This window comes from Carcharodon carcharias, chromosome 13, assembly GCF_017639515.1.
Source record: "Carcharodon carcharias isolate sCarCar2 chromosome 13, sCarCar2.pri, whole genome shotgun sequence".
Taxonomy (NCBI): Eukaryota; Metazoa; Chordata; class Chondrichthyes; order Lamniformes; family Lamnidae; genus Carcharodon; species Carcharodon carcharias.
The window spans coordinates 127,589,960-127,607,665 of record NC_054479.1 but is presented as its reverse complement, the minus strand read 5'-3'; the positions used below and the strand labels follow the sequence as shown (position 1 = coordinate 127,607,665).

At 41.1% G+C, this 17,706-nt stretch overlaps 1 protein-coding gene across 1 annotated transcript; it reads right to left on the bottom strand.

Annotated features, from left to right (window-relative positions):
- Positions 1-974: 974 nt before the first annotated feature.
- Positions 975-15,690, bottom strand: LOC121286300 (legumain-like). The gene is made up of 5 exons (XM_041203362.1): positions 15,567-15,690; positions 9,803-9,953; positions 9,324-9,494; positions 5,413-5,480; positions 975-3,476 (listed from the first exon to the last, which is right to left on the bottom strand). The coding sequence occupies exons 2-5, from the start codon at positions 9,926-9,928 to the stop codon at positions 3,431-3,433; spliced, it is 411 nt and encodes a 136-aa protein (XP_041059296.1). The 5' UTR covers positions 9,929-9,953; positions 15,567-15,690; the 3' UTR covers positions 975-3,430.
- Positions 15,691-17,706: the final 2,016 nt, after the last annotated feature.

The window sequence follows — 17,706 nt, the reverse complement described above, 5'->3', positions numbered from 1 at the left end:
CATCCTCTTTCTCCAGCAATGCTCTCCTTAACCGACTTTATTATATTGGCCCTAAATTTCCCTTATTCCTGGCGCTTCTCAGTTAAATCCGAGTATAGCTACTTGTTTAAAAATCCAGGACCAACTATCCATTCAGATCCAAAGGTGCTCACAGTGCAGTAGTACTGTGTTCCGTTCTGAGCACTGCAACTCAGGAAGAATACAAGGGGATGCAGTGCAACTTCACTAGAATGATACCAGGGCCAAAAGGGTTGAATGATGTGAACAGGTTACAGAGACTATGTTTGTATTCCCTTGAATACAGAAGATTGAGGGGCGATCTAATTGAGATGTTTAAGATGATTACGTGAATTAATAGGATAGATAGAGAGAGACTATTTCCTCTGGCAGGAGAGTCCAGAACATGGGGACATAACCTTAAAATTAAAGCTAAGACACAAAGCTAGGGGTGTGAGAGCAGAAAACACGTCTTTACTCAAAGCAGAGTGAAAATCTGGAAACATAAGAGTTAATTTTCACACAAGATCCCACAAACAGCAATGTGATAATGATCAGATAATCTGTTTTCATTGATCTTGGGTGAGCTTTAAACATTATGCAGTACTCTAGAGAGAACACTTCTGCTCTGCTTCGAAATAGTCTCATTCAATTTTTTAAATCCACCTGAGAGAGCAGACAGGACTTTAGTTTAATGTCTCATCTGAAAGATGTCACCTCTGAGTGAAGCTGTCCCTCAGAATTGGCACCATGACTAAGTCTAGATTTTAGTCTCTGGAGCGAAACCTGATCCCACAACCTTCTGACTCATAAGCAAGAATGTTACCAAAGACCTACATCTGACACTACAAAAAAAATATATATACACCTCAACCCTGCTTCTTAATAGATACCAACCTAGTTCCTTTTATAGGAGTTAGTTGTTGCAAATCTCAGTTCTCCCACACTAGGTTCAATAAAAACAGTTGCACTTTTACTCCAAGTATTTAAAAGTTTTAATTGTTTTTTAAAACTTAAAATGCAGTTAGTAGGTCAATGAATAAAAGATTGAAGAACAACACAAATAAAACCAATTGGAACAATTGCCAAGTCATTTAATTTACTTAAAACTAAGCTAGTGAGCTTTACATTTATTTAATATTCATGACCCTGGGGTATCCTAAAGTGCTTTCCAGATAATTAATTACTTCTAAAGTGTGGTCACTATAGGGAAATGTTTGCACACAGCAAGGTCCAATAAACAGCAGATGGGATGAAAGACCAGTAAATCAGTCTTGTTGGTCGAGGGATGAATATCATCCAGGAATTCCTGCTTTACACTTCAGATATTTCCACGGGATATTTTACATTCATCTCAATAGGTCGATTCAGCATCTCACCTGCAAGATGACACTTTCACCAAAACAGCACTCTCTCAGTAGTGCCCTGAATTGTTAGCCTAGATGATGTGTCCTAACCAACCCCAAAACCTATAGAATAGAAATTGGTATCAGAAAAGGTAACAGTATTTAAAAGAGTTTTAAAAAGAGCTCGATGGTGGGTGTCAGATGAATTGGGTTGGTTTACATTGTGGATGTGAAGGATGAGGGAGAAATGAAGGTCAGCACAAAATTTTGAAAAGAAGTTTTTTTTGCATATCTATGAAACTGTTATAGCAGTTTCCAAAATATAGGATATTTTCTACCAGAGTATCAGAGGCTTCATATGAGCTAAAGCACAAATTCTACAGGTACAATAAGGGCTCAGGGACTAGTGCAGAGAAGAACAAGGTTAGGTACAATAATTAAAGGTGTTCAAAGGAGACATGACACACCCTTCAAACTAATGAAAGGTATCAAAGAGGTGGAAATAAATGAACTGTTTAACTTGCTCAAACCTCTAGTTCTACACTCATTCAAATAAACCAGGCTGGGCAATGTGGGCAGAGTAAAGTAGACCAAACTGGGCAATTTGGTCACGATACTGCATTCCTAGGCTACAAGGTACAAGATTAGAAATAGTTCCCCAGAGGTTTGATTTGGGACCAACTGACATTTAATTTGAGCTGTGTCCATATCTGTTGAGAATGGAGATTGAACGGTTAGAGAGATATTAATGGCACTGATTGTTTTTAAATCGCTGAGGGAGCTCGATGAAGGAAATTGATGCCTTCTAATTTGGGGACGTTGACAGGTATTGTGGGACAGAGGTTCTTGATAATCCAATCAGGCATGGACTCAAGTGGAATAAACTTGATGGGCTGAATGGCCTTTTCTCATTCTGCATCTTTGTTGTGTAATCTGAGGAATGGGAAGGTGATGTGGACAGTCCAATGGGATCCCTGCCACCAAGTGAAGAGGAAAGATTGGGCCTGTTTGAAAAGAGACTTTGATTGAATCAAAATTTTCGAGAATGAAGCTGAAGTGTGAAGCTCAGCCAGGCAAAATGTCAACTGCAATGAAAAGTTCAAATATCCAGAGACCCAAATTAAAAATTAGAGAGCCCAATTCATAGAAAGATAGAATCTGCATACACAGAGAAGAAACGCTGGGCAAAACGTGTTCACTCAAAGAGTTAATGAATTTAATGAAACAACTAAAGGAGCTGGTAAAAATGAATTGGCAAAGAAACTGGATGCATTTTTGGAAAGAGATGACATCACAGAATATGATAAAAAATAATCAAAAAGGAAAAGGATATTTGACCCCAATACATTTTTCATGTTCCTGAAAATGTTGGCATTTTAAAGTGACACAATCTTCAAAAAGTGATTTTCCTGAAATATTTTCATTTGTTTGAAAATGGACAATGGAATGACACCATTCACCGAATCAACAGCCTCATGCTTTCACTGTGAAAGAGTAAACTTCTCCTCTACCCTTCCAAAGAAGTTCATCATCTACATAAAGACAGTGTCCCAGTAACAACAAAAGACCTTTGTACCAAAAGCAAACTGATCCTTGAAGCTGAGTGATCGAGCTAGCTGACTGGTGCATCCATCAGGTAACCAAGCTGTTTATCTTTCAGACCATCAATACAGGACCTAAACTGTAAACTGCAGCGTACAATGGGCATGGAAGATGGTTTTAACTCTGTCTTTCGGCATATCTAGTGACCTTGAGCTTGATCAGCACCATTACTAATGAGCATGTATTAAAATAACAAAGCATGTATATAATGTAATTTGCTTTATAAATACTAAGTGTTCATACTTTCAGTGCACATTTTATAGACTAAAAAGTATTAGGGTTCTTTGCAGTTTGCATCAAGTGATTTGCTGGTCTGTAGCGATCCCCTGTCCAGTTATTCTGAATAATGTCGTCTAACCAGCAGCACCAGAGAGAGAGAGAGAAGCTACCAGCTTTAAAAGTTTTGACTCTAATTGGAAGACACAAGGAGTTGAGAGAGGGAGATCCTGGTCTCAACTAAATGGAGGGGAGGGGGTTCCACATTGTCATTTCTTCAGCTTCTCACTCACTTGGTCAATGGTTTCCTTGATCCTGTTCAAAGACACAGAGTGAATGCAATGCAGCTCACGTACAGAGAAAAAACACAGAAAACATCTTAAAGTAGTTATTTATTCTGCAGAATTGTACAGCAGGTCTCTCCATGGAGAGACAGAGTTAATGTTTCAGGTTGATGACCTTTCAGAGTTCTGATGAAGGATCATTGACCTGAAATGGTATCTCTGCTGCTCTCTCCACAGATGCTCCTTGCCCTGCTGAGCAATTTTGCTCTCCAGCATTTTCTGTTTTTATTTCAGGTTTCCAGCATCTGCAGTATTTTATTTCTTATTTATTTTGCAAGCAGATGCACCACTCAAGTCCAAGTAGGGAAAAACTTCTATTACAATCTGATGATTTGAAGGACCTGGCTGTCCAGCAGAGAGGAATACAAGACTGAGATGAGATCTCCATTGACCCCCCCCAAATTCCAATTTTCAGAAAGCTTTATTAGACTCAATTTGACAAAGTGGAGACTTCTTAAAGTAAGTATATTACCTGCTTCCCAGCGTTTTTAGTTTGTTGTGTAAGCCATGTACACTGTGTATTCTATTGACACCTGGTGATAGAACATCAATACTCTTTCTTAATCCACTGACAGGCTCTCCAATTTGGAAAGCCCAGAACTAACAAAGCAAAAGACATGGAACAATTCGTTATATCCAATTGGAATGCCCAGGTTACCCTGCTTCAAGACCAAGTTTGGTGTTGACTTAGATTGGAAGATGATTTCTGGTCTCCCAGTTTCTAGGTGAGTAATTCAGGTTGGTAATGACTGAGATAACCCTTCTTGTTGCGGTTACAGCTTCTCAATATTTGTACAATAGAGATTACCCCATTTATTCTTGGTAAACAGCCTTAGAACAGTTTAATTATATAAAATTACATAGAATGCACAGCTCAGAATCAGGCCACTGGACCTAATTAGTCTCTCTTGGTGTTTATGCTCCACATGTGTCTCCTTCCATTCTCCATGGAAATAAGAAACTGTCTCATCTCAGCCTGTCAGCATATCCTTTGATTTTGTTTCTCCCTCATGCAATACATATAGTTTCTTTTTGAAAGCATCTAAGCTATTTGCATCAACCACTGCCTGTTGTAGCGAGTTCCACATTCTAACACTCTTTCAGTGAACAAGTTTCTCCTAATTTCCCTACTGGATTTATTGGTAATCATCTTGTATTTATGGCCCCTAGTTTAGGAATCTCCCTCAAATGATCTCCACATTTATACTGTCCAACCCATTCATAATTTTAAAGACTCGATCAAGTCTCCTCCAAGTTGTCTCTTTTCTAAAGAAAAATGTCCCAACCTGTTACCTTTACCAGTAGCTGTAATCTCTCAGTTCTGGTCCCATTCTGGCACATCTTTTTTGCACTTTCTCCAGTTCTTTTTATAGTATGGAGACCAGAAATGTACACAGTGCTCCAAGTGCAGCCTGACCCAAGTTTAGCATAGCTTCAACATTTTTGTCTTTCATATCCCAAAAAATAAATCCCAGTGGTTTGTGAGCATTTTCAATTGTTTTGATAACTTGTGATACTGCTTTCAACATTTGTTCACCTTTAACCCGAGATCCTTTTGCTCTTCTGCACCATTCATTTTCTTACTTTATAAGGTGTAAGTGATGTTTCTGCACACCACCTCATATTTATGTACGTTAAAGTTTATTTGCCAGATTACCCAGTCTGCATGTTTTCTAATGTCTCCTTGTATTATGTTGCATTCTTCCTTAATGCTTCATAATATCAAACCTTTCATTAAACATTAGCTTAAAATTAAGATGACATACAAACTACCTACTGACTATTGTCTGTAAGGGTTTCTGTTAAAAATGACTCTCCCCCCCACCACCACTGCACAACTATCAAATGGAATTCAGGTTCCCTTCAATTTAAAAGCCCGAGTATGTGGTTGTTGGGCGATACCATACCGTGCCAGTGGGACCCGCTCCTCACACAGATTGACGAAGGCGCTCAGCTGGTGACGAGCATACTCGTACTGCAACAATAAAACCACAAATGGACAATTAATCATGGTGTCCATACCATTACAGAGGAACTCTTCCCTCTACACCATTTACAACAAAGAGATGCTCTAAAATGTTAAATGAATTTAGAGTCTGAACCTTTTATTTTGCTAACTATTCCCAACTCCCACCCCCATCTCTTGTGAAATATAACATTCCTTGAGCCAAGAATGGGAGTTAAAACAATGAATATAAGGGTGCTAGCATACATATGGACAGGAAGCAAAGGGTACTGATCGACAAAAATAGAATTACCTGGAAAAACTCAGCAGGTCTGGCAGCATCGGCGGAGAAGAAAAGAGTTGACGTTTCGAGTCCTCATGATCCTTCAACAGAACTAGATGAATCCAAGGAACGAGTGAAATATGAGCTGGTTTAAGGTGTGTGTGTGTGTGTGTGTGTGTTTGGGGGGAGGGGGGGTTGGGGGGGGAGAGAGGTGGAGTGGGGTGGTGTGATTGTAGGGACAAACAAGCAGTGATAAAAGCAGATCATCAAAAGATGTTACAGACAACAGAACAAAAGAACACATAGGTGTTGAAGCTGGTGATATTATCTAATTAAGATTGGATGGTAGGGCACTCAAGGTATAGTTCTAGTGGGGGTGGGGGGAGCATAAAAGATTTAAAAATATTTAAAAATAATGGAAATAGGTGGGAAAAGAAAAATCTATATAATTTATTGGAAAAAACAAAAGGAAAGGGGAAGAAACAGAAAGGGGGTGGGGATGGAGGAGGGAGTTCAAGACCTAAAGTTGTTGAATTCAATATTCAGTCCGGAAGGCTGTAAAGTGCCTAGTCGGAAGATGAAGTGTTGTTCCTTGTTTGCGTTGGGCTTCACTGGAACAATGCAGCAAGCCAAGGACAGACATGTGGGCAAGAGAGCAGGGTGGAGTGTTAAAATGGCAAGCGACAGGGAGGTTTGGGTCATTCTTGCGGACAGACCACAGGTGTTCTGCAAAGCGGTCGCCCAGTTTACGTTTGGTCTCTCCAATGTAGAGGAGACCACATTGGGAGCAACAAATGCAGTAGACAGATCGACAGATGTTTGTAGCTGGAAGGCTGTTTGAGGTATTCTGCAGAGCTCAGTACTAGATTCTTTGCTTTTTGTGGTGTACATCAATGATTTAGATTTAAATGTAGGGGGCATGATTAAGAAGTTTGCGCATGATACAAAATTTAGCCTTGTAGTTGATAATGAGGAAGACTGTTGTTGACTGCAGAAAAATATTAATATTGGTCAGGTGGGCAGGAAAATGGATTCAATCCAGAGAAGTGTAAGGTAATACATTTGGGGAAGGCAAGGGAAGATAACAAGGCAAGGGAACACAATAAATGGTAGAGTACTGAAGTGTAGAGGAACAGAGTGACCTTGGAGTGCATGGCCACAGATCAGTGAGGGTGCAGGACAAAGGATAAGGTGGTTAAGAAGGAATATGGGATACTTTCCTTTATTAGTCAAAGCATAAAATGTAGGAACAGGGATGTTATACTTGAATGGTACAAAACACAAGTTATGCCACAACTAGAGGACTACGTGGAGTTCTGGTCACCACATTATATGAAAAATATAATTGCACTAGAGAAAGTACAGAGAAGATTTACAAAGATGTTGCCAGGACTGGAGAATTTTAGCCAAGGGAAAAGATTAGATTGCCTGAGTTTGCATTCTTGGGAGCAGAGGAGGCTGTAGGAGACATTTAATTGAAGGGTATTAAATTATGATAATGGATAGGGAGGATCTACTTTCCTTAACAGAGAGGTCATTGACTAAGGGCATCAATTTTCAGTAATTAGTAGAAGGATTGAAGGGGAGTTGAGGAGAAACTTTTACACCCAGAGAGTGGTTGGGGTCTGGAACTCTCTGCCTGAAATGGTCGTAAAGACAGAAACCCTCATTGTATTTAAAATGTACTTGGATATTCACTTGAAGTGCCATAAGGTAAAGGACTACAGACCAAGAGCTGGAAAGTGGGATTAGGCTGGATAGCTCTTTCCCAGCCTGTGTGGGCACAATGGTCTGTACTCGGAACAGAAATAATTAACAATAATAGTCTAATCATGAAGTTAAATTTCTAATGTTTGAAATCTATTTCTCGTGAAGAAGATAGCAGTGGGTTCATGATATCTTACATTGCAATGTTTTGCCCCAATAACTTGGGTTTTGTATGATTCCTCCAATGGTCTGAAGGTAAATGATGTGGAACCAAGGTGCAGACCAGGATATTCCGCATTCAATCCCATTCTATATTAATCCAATTGATCTCAGCCAGGGTTAGAGAGGGAGAAAATCGATTAGAGTCCACTCACCTACTCTTGGTCCAGTGACACTGATTGGAAAGTGGATATTGAACAAGATGAGGGTCAGTAATGGCTGTAGTGCACATACATTCATTAAAAATTAATTTAATCTGGTGCAGAACTAGTTTATGCTCCCAAGGGGAAAACGCTCTATTGACCAAAAGCAGTGCCCATGGATGAATTGAGAGTTAAGAGACAACATAGAGCTAAAAGAAAAAGCATACAAAAGTGCAAAAAAAAGTACAGATCCCAATAACTGGAAAATTACAAAGAACAGCAAATGGTGATAAAATAAACAGTAACAGCTACAAAAAGGGAGTATGAAAAGAAACTCGCAAAGGATATCAAAATCAACACAACTTTTTAAACAATTAAACATAAGAATGACAAAGAAATGGCAGACATTTTTAATAATTACTTTGTGTCAGTGTTTACAGTACAGGAAGCTTGTCAGAAACCCTAAGGTAATTATTGTCGAATCAGGGACTCACAATGATTAACATAAACAAAACAACAGTGATGAAGCAAATAATGGCACTAAAGAGTGACAAATCCTCAGGACCAGATAGTTTCCAACCCAGGGTTTAAAGGAAGTAAGTGAGAACTGATGAAAGGTCATTGACCTGAAACGTTAACTCTGTTTCTCTCTCCACAGTGCTGCCAGACCTGTTGAGTATTTCCAGAATTTTCAGTTTTTAATACAGATTTCCAGTATGTGCAGCATTTTACTTCTGAATTATCCCTCACAGTTCTATTGATTCAGGAAACATTCTTTTAGGTTGGAAAATTGCACATGATACTCCAAAAAGACTTGGGGATCCAGGTACATAGATCATTGAAATATCATGAACGGGTACAGAAAATCAAAAAAACTAATGGAATGCCTGGCCATTGTATCTAGAGGACAAGAATACAAGGGGGTAAAATCGTGCCTCAGATATACAAAGGCCCAGTTAGATCACAACTGCAGTATTGTGGGGCATTCTGGGTACCAAACTTTAAGAAGGATCTATTAGCCTGGGAAGAAGTGGAATGTAGATTTCCCAGAGTGATATCTGGACTCCAACGGTTAAATCATGAAGAGGGATTACACAAAGTAGCATTACATTCCCTGAAACTTAGAAGTTTGAGGAATGATTCAATTGAAGTTTTCAAGGAAGTAAGAGCAGTAGATGGGATGGATAGAAATAAACTTTCTGCTGATTGAGCAGCCTAGGACTAGGGATCATGGTCTAAAATTTAGAGCCAGACCTTTCAGGAGTGAAATTAGGAAACATTTGTACAAAGGATGGTAGAAATGATGCTAGGTCAATTATTAATGTTAAATGTGAGATTGATAGATTTTTGTTATCCAAAGGTATTAAGGGATATGAAACCTAGGTGGCTATATATTTAGGCCACAGATCAGTCATGATCGTATTGAATGGTGGAACAGGCTCGAGGGGCCAATGGTCTTCGCCTGATCCTATTGTTGTTGTTCTGTTGGTCCATCACTAAATGCCAGTGTCACAGACGTACCTCTCGCTTGTGCCAGTCGAAGCAGTGAACCCGGAAATACTCCACCACAGCATAATAGTTTTCCCGCTCTGTGAGGCGCTGGTTTGTGGTTAGCACGCGTTCGGCCTGTTCTTCGGAGTCCATAGCCAGTCTAACGATCTGCTGCACTGTCTGTCGGATCAGCTCTCTTGTCTGTAAAATAATGGATCTGTTTAATTATACCCCAACAGCCTGTAAAGGACTGCGAAATTAGATTCCACTATTTTATTCCTCTCCTGTAGAAACCTTGTAAAAGTCCCAAGGATGGAGAGCTGTCTGGTGGTAGCACTCTCCATCGCTAAGTCAGTGAGCTGCCTGCCTGCAGCCTGCCAGTGAGCATCCAGTCCCATCACTTCCTAGTCCATCACCAAATAGTAACATTCAGTCACTGGCTTTGAAGGGAGGAAGCACCATTGGTGGAGGGGTGTGCAGGGGAGGAACCCCACCCCATGTTCAGTTACCTCAAGGAGCTGGTCCAGGTCTTTCTGAAGCTTTGCCATCTCCTCAGGGTCCTTGGCAGCTTTGATCCGATTCTCAAGGATGGTAACAGGTACATCACACTGTGCTACAGCCTCCTTTCCAGCCATTGTCGCTCTGAATCTCTACCAGTACCTGTGGGAAGAACCATCACAAGAAGATCCTCAACTTCTGCACGATGAAACAGGGCTCTCCAACCCAAAGGGGAGGCACAGTGAGTCTGAAAAAAGTTATACACTGCCCTCGAACAGGGTGGGCTTGCTGCCAGGATACTCAACACAGAAAGAGCCTGATCAGAACTGGATCAAACAGCAATAGCTGAGGTTGAGTTGTGATTCTTTATCATAAGCAATATCCCCATTAAAATTTTGTTGTTATGTTCAGTACTTTAAATGTTTTTTACACACTTTAAAATTCGCTGTATTTAACACAGTACTAGGCCCAGACAATACCTCCAATGCTGTTGGGCATGTACGCAATTTAGAGGGCACATTGATTACGTGTTAAAAGACTTGCATTTATATAGGACCTTTCACAACTTCAGAATACCCCAAAGCACTTTAGAGCCAATGAAGTACTTTTTGAAGTGTAGTGACTGTTGTGGGAAACACAGTACACAATTTGAACACAGATGGTCACCAGGTAACTGTTTAGGTGATGTTGGTTGAGGGATAAATATTGGCCAGGACACATGGGATACCTCCTCTACTTTTTCTCAAAATACTGCCATGGACTTTTTTATATCCACTTGAGTGGGCAGCTACTTCTGTTTCAAATCGAATCTGAAAGATGGCACCTCGACAGTGCAGCACTCCCTCAAGTACTGCAGCTGGAGTGTCAGTCTGGAATTTTTGCTCAAATTTCTAAAATGAACTTGAATTCATCAACTGCTGGTTGAAGTTTCAAATTAATTTCATGAAGGATCCTTACACGTAGCAGAGAGAAGAGTTTTGATCCCATTGTCCTTCTGGCTTAGTGGTAGCACTATGAGATGAGAGTGCTACCCACGGAACCATGCCAGATATCTAAGCACATGTAAACACCACTAGTGGTGCATTTGATTTGATGGCAAGGACAAGAGGATCCCAACATGGAGTTGTGTTTCTGTACACCACAGAGCCATTGGACAATCGGGAATAGGATCCTGATTTTTCTTGCAGCTCAGGGAAACAAAGCCAACAACCTGGGTCTAAATTGGCTTCAAGAATGGCTGGCTTAAGAGATAGAAACATTTAGCATTGTGCAACAGAGTCACTTTCAAGACATGATGATCTAGCATGAAGATTGAGTCCATAACTCTAGCTACAGATGGAATTCACTTTATGAGACATAATTACAATTAATCTGGTTAAAGATTTGTCAAGAACTAACAAACATGCACTGGAAGTTTATTCAGTGCTTCTCTCCTTCAGTTAAAACAGAGCACACATCATTTCCATGGATTCCATCAACATCTGAATCAGGAGGCTACTTTTTTTTAAATTCATTCATGGGATGTGGGCTTCGCTGACTGGGCCAGCATTTATTGTCCACCCTAATTGTCCTTGAGGTGGCGGTGGTAAGCTGCCTTCTTGAACCACTGCAGTCCATGTGGTGTAGGTACACCCACAGTGCTGTTAGGAAGGGAGTTCCAGAATTTTGACTCAGCAACAGTGAAGGAATGGTGATATATTTCTATGTCGTGGTGAGTGACTAGGAAAGGAACTTCCAGGTGGTGGTGTTCCCATCTATCTGCAGCCCTTGTCCTCCTAGATGGGAGCGGTCGTGGGTTTGGATGGTGCTGTTGAAGGACTCTTGGCGAATTCTTGCATCTTGTAGATGGTACACACTGCTGCTACTGTGTGTCAGTGGTGGAAGGATTGAATGTTTGTGGATTTGATGCCTATCAAGTGGGTTGCTTTGTCCTGAACGGTGTTCAAGCTTCTTAAATGTCGTGGGAGCTGCACTCATCCAGGCAAGTGGGGAGTATTCCATCACTTCTGACTTGTGCCTTGTAGATGGTGAATAGGCATTGGGGAGTCAGGAGGTGAGTTACTCATCGCATGATTCCTAGCTCTGACCTGCTCTTGAAGCTACAGTATTTATATGGCTAGTCCAGTTCAGTTTCTGGTCAATGGTAACCCCCAGGATGTTGATAGTGGGGGATTCAGTGATGGTAATGCCATTGAACATCAAGGGTCGATGGTTGGATTCTCTCTTGTTGGAGATAGTCATTGCCTGACACTTGTTAGCCCAAGCCTGGATATTGTCCAGGTCTTGCTGCGTTTGGACATGGACTGCTTCAGTACCTGAGGAATCGTGAATGGTGCTGAACAGTGTGCAAACATCCACACTTCTGACCTTATGATAGAAGGTCATTGATGAAGCAGCTGATGATGGTGAGGCCAAGGACACTATCCCAAGGAACTCCTGCAGTGAAGTCCTGGATCTGTGATGACTGACGTCCAACAACCACAACCATCTTCCTTTGTGCTAGGTATAACTCCAATCAGCAGAGAGTTTTCCCCACAATTCCCACTGACTCCAGTTTTGCTCGGATTCCTTGATGCCACATTGTCAAGGGCAGTCACTCTCACCTCACTTCTCTCTCTTTATAGGACAGGGAAGTAAGATTAGGAAATACCCCACTCAAAGAGAAGCTAACACATGGATATTGAATTCTCAATGATAGGGGGTGGTGGGGGTGAGGTGGGGTGGGGGGAATCAAACTTTTGAGACAATTATTCCAACACCATGAGAACTGGCTGGTGGCCAGAGAAAATAAAGCAGAATTGAAGGGTTTAACACTTGTAGAATGTAACTGCACATTGCAAAAAAACTTTTCAAAATTCATGACTCTGCCTAAGGAGAGAGCATATGTGACAATTATGCAATATCTCACATGTCTAACACAGTACAACAGCAAGATTATCAGCATTTTTGTCACAGAAGAATGATTTCCAGTTAATAGGCAACACTATTCAAGTTCCACCTCTAGAGGGAGACCTCAGGTCATGATTCCACTGTCCTCAATGTTTTATGAGGCATCCTTCTCTGTTCTCACTGGGATTTCAGTAAAGTGTCATTGTGCGCTTGTGAAACAGGAACATAACTACACTATTCTTGTCTGTTCCATATGAATTTTACTGGCCACTGAAGGCAGCAACATGTCCGATTCAGAGATAAGTCCTTAATATCCAGTAAAATACCTCAACAGTTTGTGCCTGTTCAATTAGCAGCTACTTTGCACTCAACTATATATTGCCCCTTCTAGTTACCTTCCACACATACGCTGACAACACTCAGCAACAGCTCTCCACCACCTCTCAATCTCTCCACTGCCTCTCTGCTGTCAGACTACTCATCTGACATCCAATCTTGGACACCCACCTGAAAGTGGGTGGCCTCAGTATCCTGTTTGAATACAAGTTAAACTTCAATTCTTACAATCCATCACCAGAGACTGCCTATTCCATTCTGAAATTGTGCCTCCCTTTGTTCCATCTTAACTAGACTGCCATTCAAGCTCTCATCCTTACCTCTGCCAGTTCAAAGCTTGCCATCTCCAACATTGTCATTGGCCAACCTCAAACATTCAACTCATCCAAAACTCTACCACTTGCATTCTATCGTGTAAATTTCTATGTTAAAGGTGCTATATAAAATGCAAATTGTTTGTGTGTGAAAGGCCAGAATGTGGCATTGTCCAATCAATATTTTCTTAAAAGGAAATCTACATTCAAACCTTAGGATGATCAGAATTCATCTATGAGCAGTGAGATACCCAACCTTGTTGCTCATTCCCCGAACCTTTTAAAATCCTACTGAGTCTAATCCAACCCCCCACACCCTTTAATATTCCACCTAGTCTAAGCCCACTCCCCATACCTTTTAATATCCTATTGAGTCTAATCCCACTCCCCATACCTTTTAATATTGCACTGCCCATTCTCTTTATGTTCTTCTACTTAAATAATTTCAATAATTTCCATACTCTGCTTGGTAGTAAAGAGTGACAAATCCAGAGGTTGAGATGGTTCCCATCCTAGGGTTTTAAAAGAAGTCACTGAGATTCCCTAATATTCCAACATTCTTTCAACTCCTATAGATTGGAAAATTGTGCAGGTCACTCCACTTTTTAAGAAAGGTGACAGAGGAGAAACAAGGAATTGTAAACCAGTTATCCTATCATCTGTTATCGGGATATTACTTGAGCCACAGAACCGTTGGAGTGTTGCAGGAGGTCATTCAACCCATCATGTCTGCACCGGCTCTCCGAATGAGCAGTTCACTTAGTGCCATTCTCCTGCCTTCTCCCCATAACCCTGCACATTCTTCCCATTCAAATAACAGTCTAACTCCCTTTCGAATACCTTGATTGAAAAAATTTGACAGATTGAGTCTATAATTAAGGGTAGGTCGTGCCTTACCTAACCGAATTTTTTGAAGAGTTGACTAAATTAGTAGATGGGAGATATCTTTGGACTTTATTTATTTGGGCTTCTAGAAGGCATCTGATAAATTCCCTCAAAAGAGACAGTAAGCTAGAGCTAAAGCTCATGAAAATGAAGGCAAATTATTGATATGGACAGGAAATTGGTTCAGAGGCAAGAGGTAGAGACAGGGATAATGAGCAGGTTCTCTAATTGGCAGGATGTGACTAGTGGTATTATGTAAGGATCAGTGTTGGGGCCTCAACAATTTACCGTGTTTGTTAATGACTTTGATGGTTGGATAGAAAGCCACATATCCAGATTTACCAATGATACAAAGGTAGCCAGTATTGTAAGCACTGTAGAAGGAAACATATTACAAAGTGATATTGATAGATTAAAAGAATGGACAAAGCTGTGGAAAATGATTTCATTGTAGGGCAAATGTGAGATCATTCATTTTGGACCTAAAAAAGATAGAACAGAGTGACTTCTAAATGGTGAAAAAGCAAAAACAGTGGAGGTCCAAGGAGACTATGGGGGTCCAGGTCATTAAAATGTCTTGAACAGTTACAGAAAATAATCAAAAAGACTAATGGAATGCTGGCCTTTAGAGGGCGAGAATTCAAGGTATAGAAATCATACTTCATGTATATAAGTCCCTGGTTACACCACACCTGCAGTAGTGAGCAGTTCTGGGTGCCACACCTTAGGAAGGCCTTGAAGGGAATGCAGTGTCGGTTTACCAGACATACCTGGACCCCAAGGGTTAAATTACAAGGAGCGATTACACAAATTACTGTGCATTCCCTGGAATTTAGGTTAAGGGTGATTTGATCCAAGATTTCAAGATATCAAGAGGGACTGATAGACTAGATAGAGAGAAACTATTTTCACTGGTTGGAGAGTTTACAACTAGGGGGCATAATCTAAAAATTAGAGCTTGATCTTTCAAGAGTGAAATTATGAAACACTCGGACACACAAACCGTGATAGAAGTATGGAATTGATGCTTGATCAAGCAGTAATTTCACAATGAAATTGATAGATTTTCGTTAACCAAACGCATTAGAGCAAGGGCTAAAGGCCGGTATGTGGAGTTAGATCACAGATAAACCATTCAACGACGGAAACTGCAGCAGGGGACTGGTTCTTCCTGTTTCTCTGTTGTGGGGAAGAGCTCCATATTCCACCTCCACCCTCAGTGTAAAGACACATTTTTCAACGTGAAACGTTCTTCACTTTATCTCTTTGTAAAATGATCTACTTTCAACTTTTCGTAATCATACAAATTCACATGACCAGAAGAGAAGATGCAAACCCTGGTTAAACTCACTGGGTGCTCAAGAGACGCCTGTTGTTGTACGCAGCCTCTCCCCGGCTTTGCGGCCTGATTGACAGGTGGGAATTCAATCCCCACAATGCACCGCGCTTAGGGCGGGGATGGACCGCTTTCCCGTGACGTCAAAGGGGCGGGATTGCAGCTGCCATGACTCCATCACATGATGGTGCCACGTTGGCAATAATTAAGTTGCAAAGACAATATCCAACAAAATCTGAGGGTTGATTTTACGATCAATAGGGGCATATGGAATCTAAACACATTGAATTTAATGGAACTCTGTTTATTTTTATGCTATATCTCCAAATAGGTTATTTTGTTACTCATTTATTCTCGTTTTGTCTATTATTTGGTGTAGGCTGAGGCTAAGTGATAGCATTCTGGCCTCTGAATCAAAATGTTGTAGGTTTAAGTCTAGAGACTTGAGCATAAAATTTAGGCCAACATTAGTGCAGTACCGAAGGAGTGCTGCACTCTCAGGAGGTACCATCTTTTCGATGGGACGTTCAACTGAAGCCCCTAATGCTCTCTCAGGTGGACGTAAAATATCCTGTGCCAACATTTTGAAGAAGAGCAGTGTTTTCTTGGTGTCTTGGCTACTTAAAATACTGCATACAGATATAAAAAGATGATATATAGCTGTGATGCCTGAAGATTGAAGGGAGGTGAGAGAGCAACACACAGTGCTCCAAACTCAGAAAGTCCCCTAATTTAACCACATTTTTGATGGCTGTATCTTCAGTCGCCTCCGCCAAAAGTTCTGGAATTCCTTCCCTAAACATCTCTGCTTGTCCTCTTCTCCTTAAAAATCAATCTCCATGACCGTTTTTGATCATCCAATCTAATATCTCCTTTTGCTCAATGCCCATGTTGTCTCCTTCCTCTTCTGTGAAATTACTTGGAGCCTTTTCAAGTTTAAATATGCACTATTAATGCAAGTTGCTGTCATTGGTGGTGGAGGAGGATCAGGGATGTAGTGAGAGGAAATTGGATGAAGAAAGTACATAAAGACCATAAGACATAAGAGCAGAAATTAGGCCAATCGGCCCATCGAGTCTGCACCGCCATTCAATCATGGCTGATAAGTTTCTTAACCCCATTCTCCCGTCTTCTCCCCGTAACCTTTGATCCCCTTACCAATCAAGAACCTATCTATCTCGATCTTAAATACACTCAATGACCTGGCCTCCACAGCCTTCTGAGGCAATGAATTCCATAGATTCACCACTCTGGCTAAAGAAGTTTCTCCTCATCTCTGTTCTAAAAGGTCTTCCCTTTACTCTGGAGGCTGTGCCCTCGGGTCCTAGTTTCTCCTATTAACGGAAACATCTTCCCCACATCCACTCTATCCAGGCCTTTCAGTATTCTGTAAGTTTCAATCAGATCCACCCTCATCCTTCTAAACTCCATCGAGTAAAGACCCTCAAACATTCCTTATGTTAAGCCTTTCATTCCTGGAATCATTCTCGGGAACCTCCTCTGGACCCTCTCCAGGGTCAGAATATCCTTCCTGAGATACGGGGCCCAAAATTGCTCACAATATTCTAAATGTGGTCTGACCAGAGCCTTATAAAGCATCAGCAGCACATCCCTGCTTTTATATTCTAGTCCTCTCGAAATAAATGCCAACATTGCATTTGCCTTCCTAACTACCACGTCAACCTGCAAGTTAACGTTAAGAGAATCCTGGACTAGGACTCCCAAGTCCCTTTGCACTCCAGATTTCTGAATTCTCTCCCCATTTAGAAAATATTCTATGCCTCCATTCTTCCTACCAAAGTGCATGACCTCACATTTCCCCACGTTGTATTCCATCTGCCACTTCTTTGCCCATTCTCCTAACCTGTCCAAATCTTTCTGCAGCCTCCCCGCCTCCTCAATGCTACCTGTCCCTCCACGTATCTTTGTATCATCTGTAAACTTAGCCAGGAGCCCTCAGTTCCTTCATCTAGATCATTAATGTATAAAGTGAAAAGTTGTGGTCCCAACACTGACCCCTGCGAAACTCCACTAGTCACCGGCCACCATCCTGAGAGGGACCCCCTTATCCCCACTCTCTGCCTCCTGCCAGACAGCCAATCTTCTATCCATGCTAGTACCTTGCCTCGAAAACCATGGGCTCTTTTCTTACTGA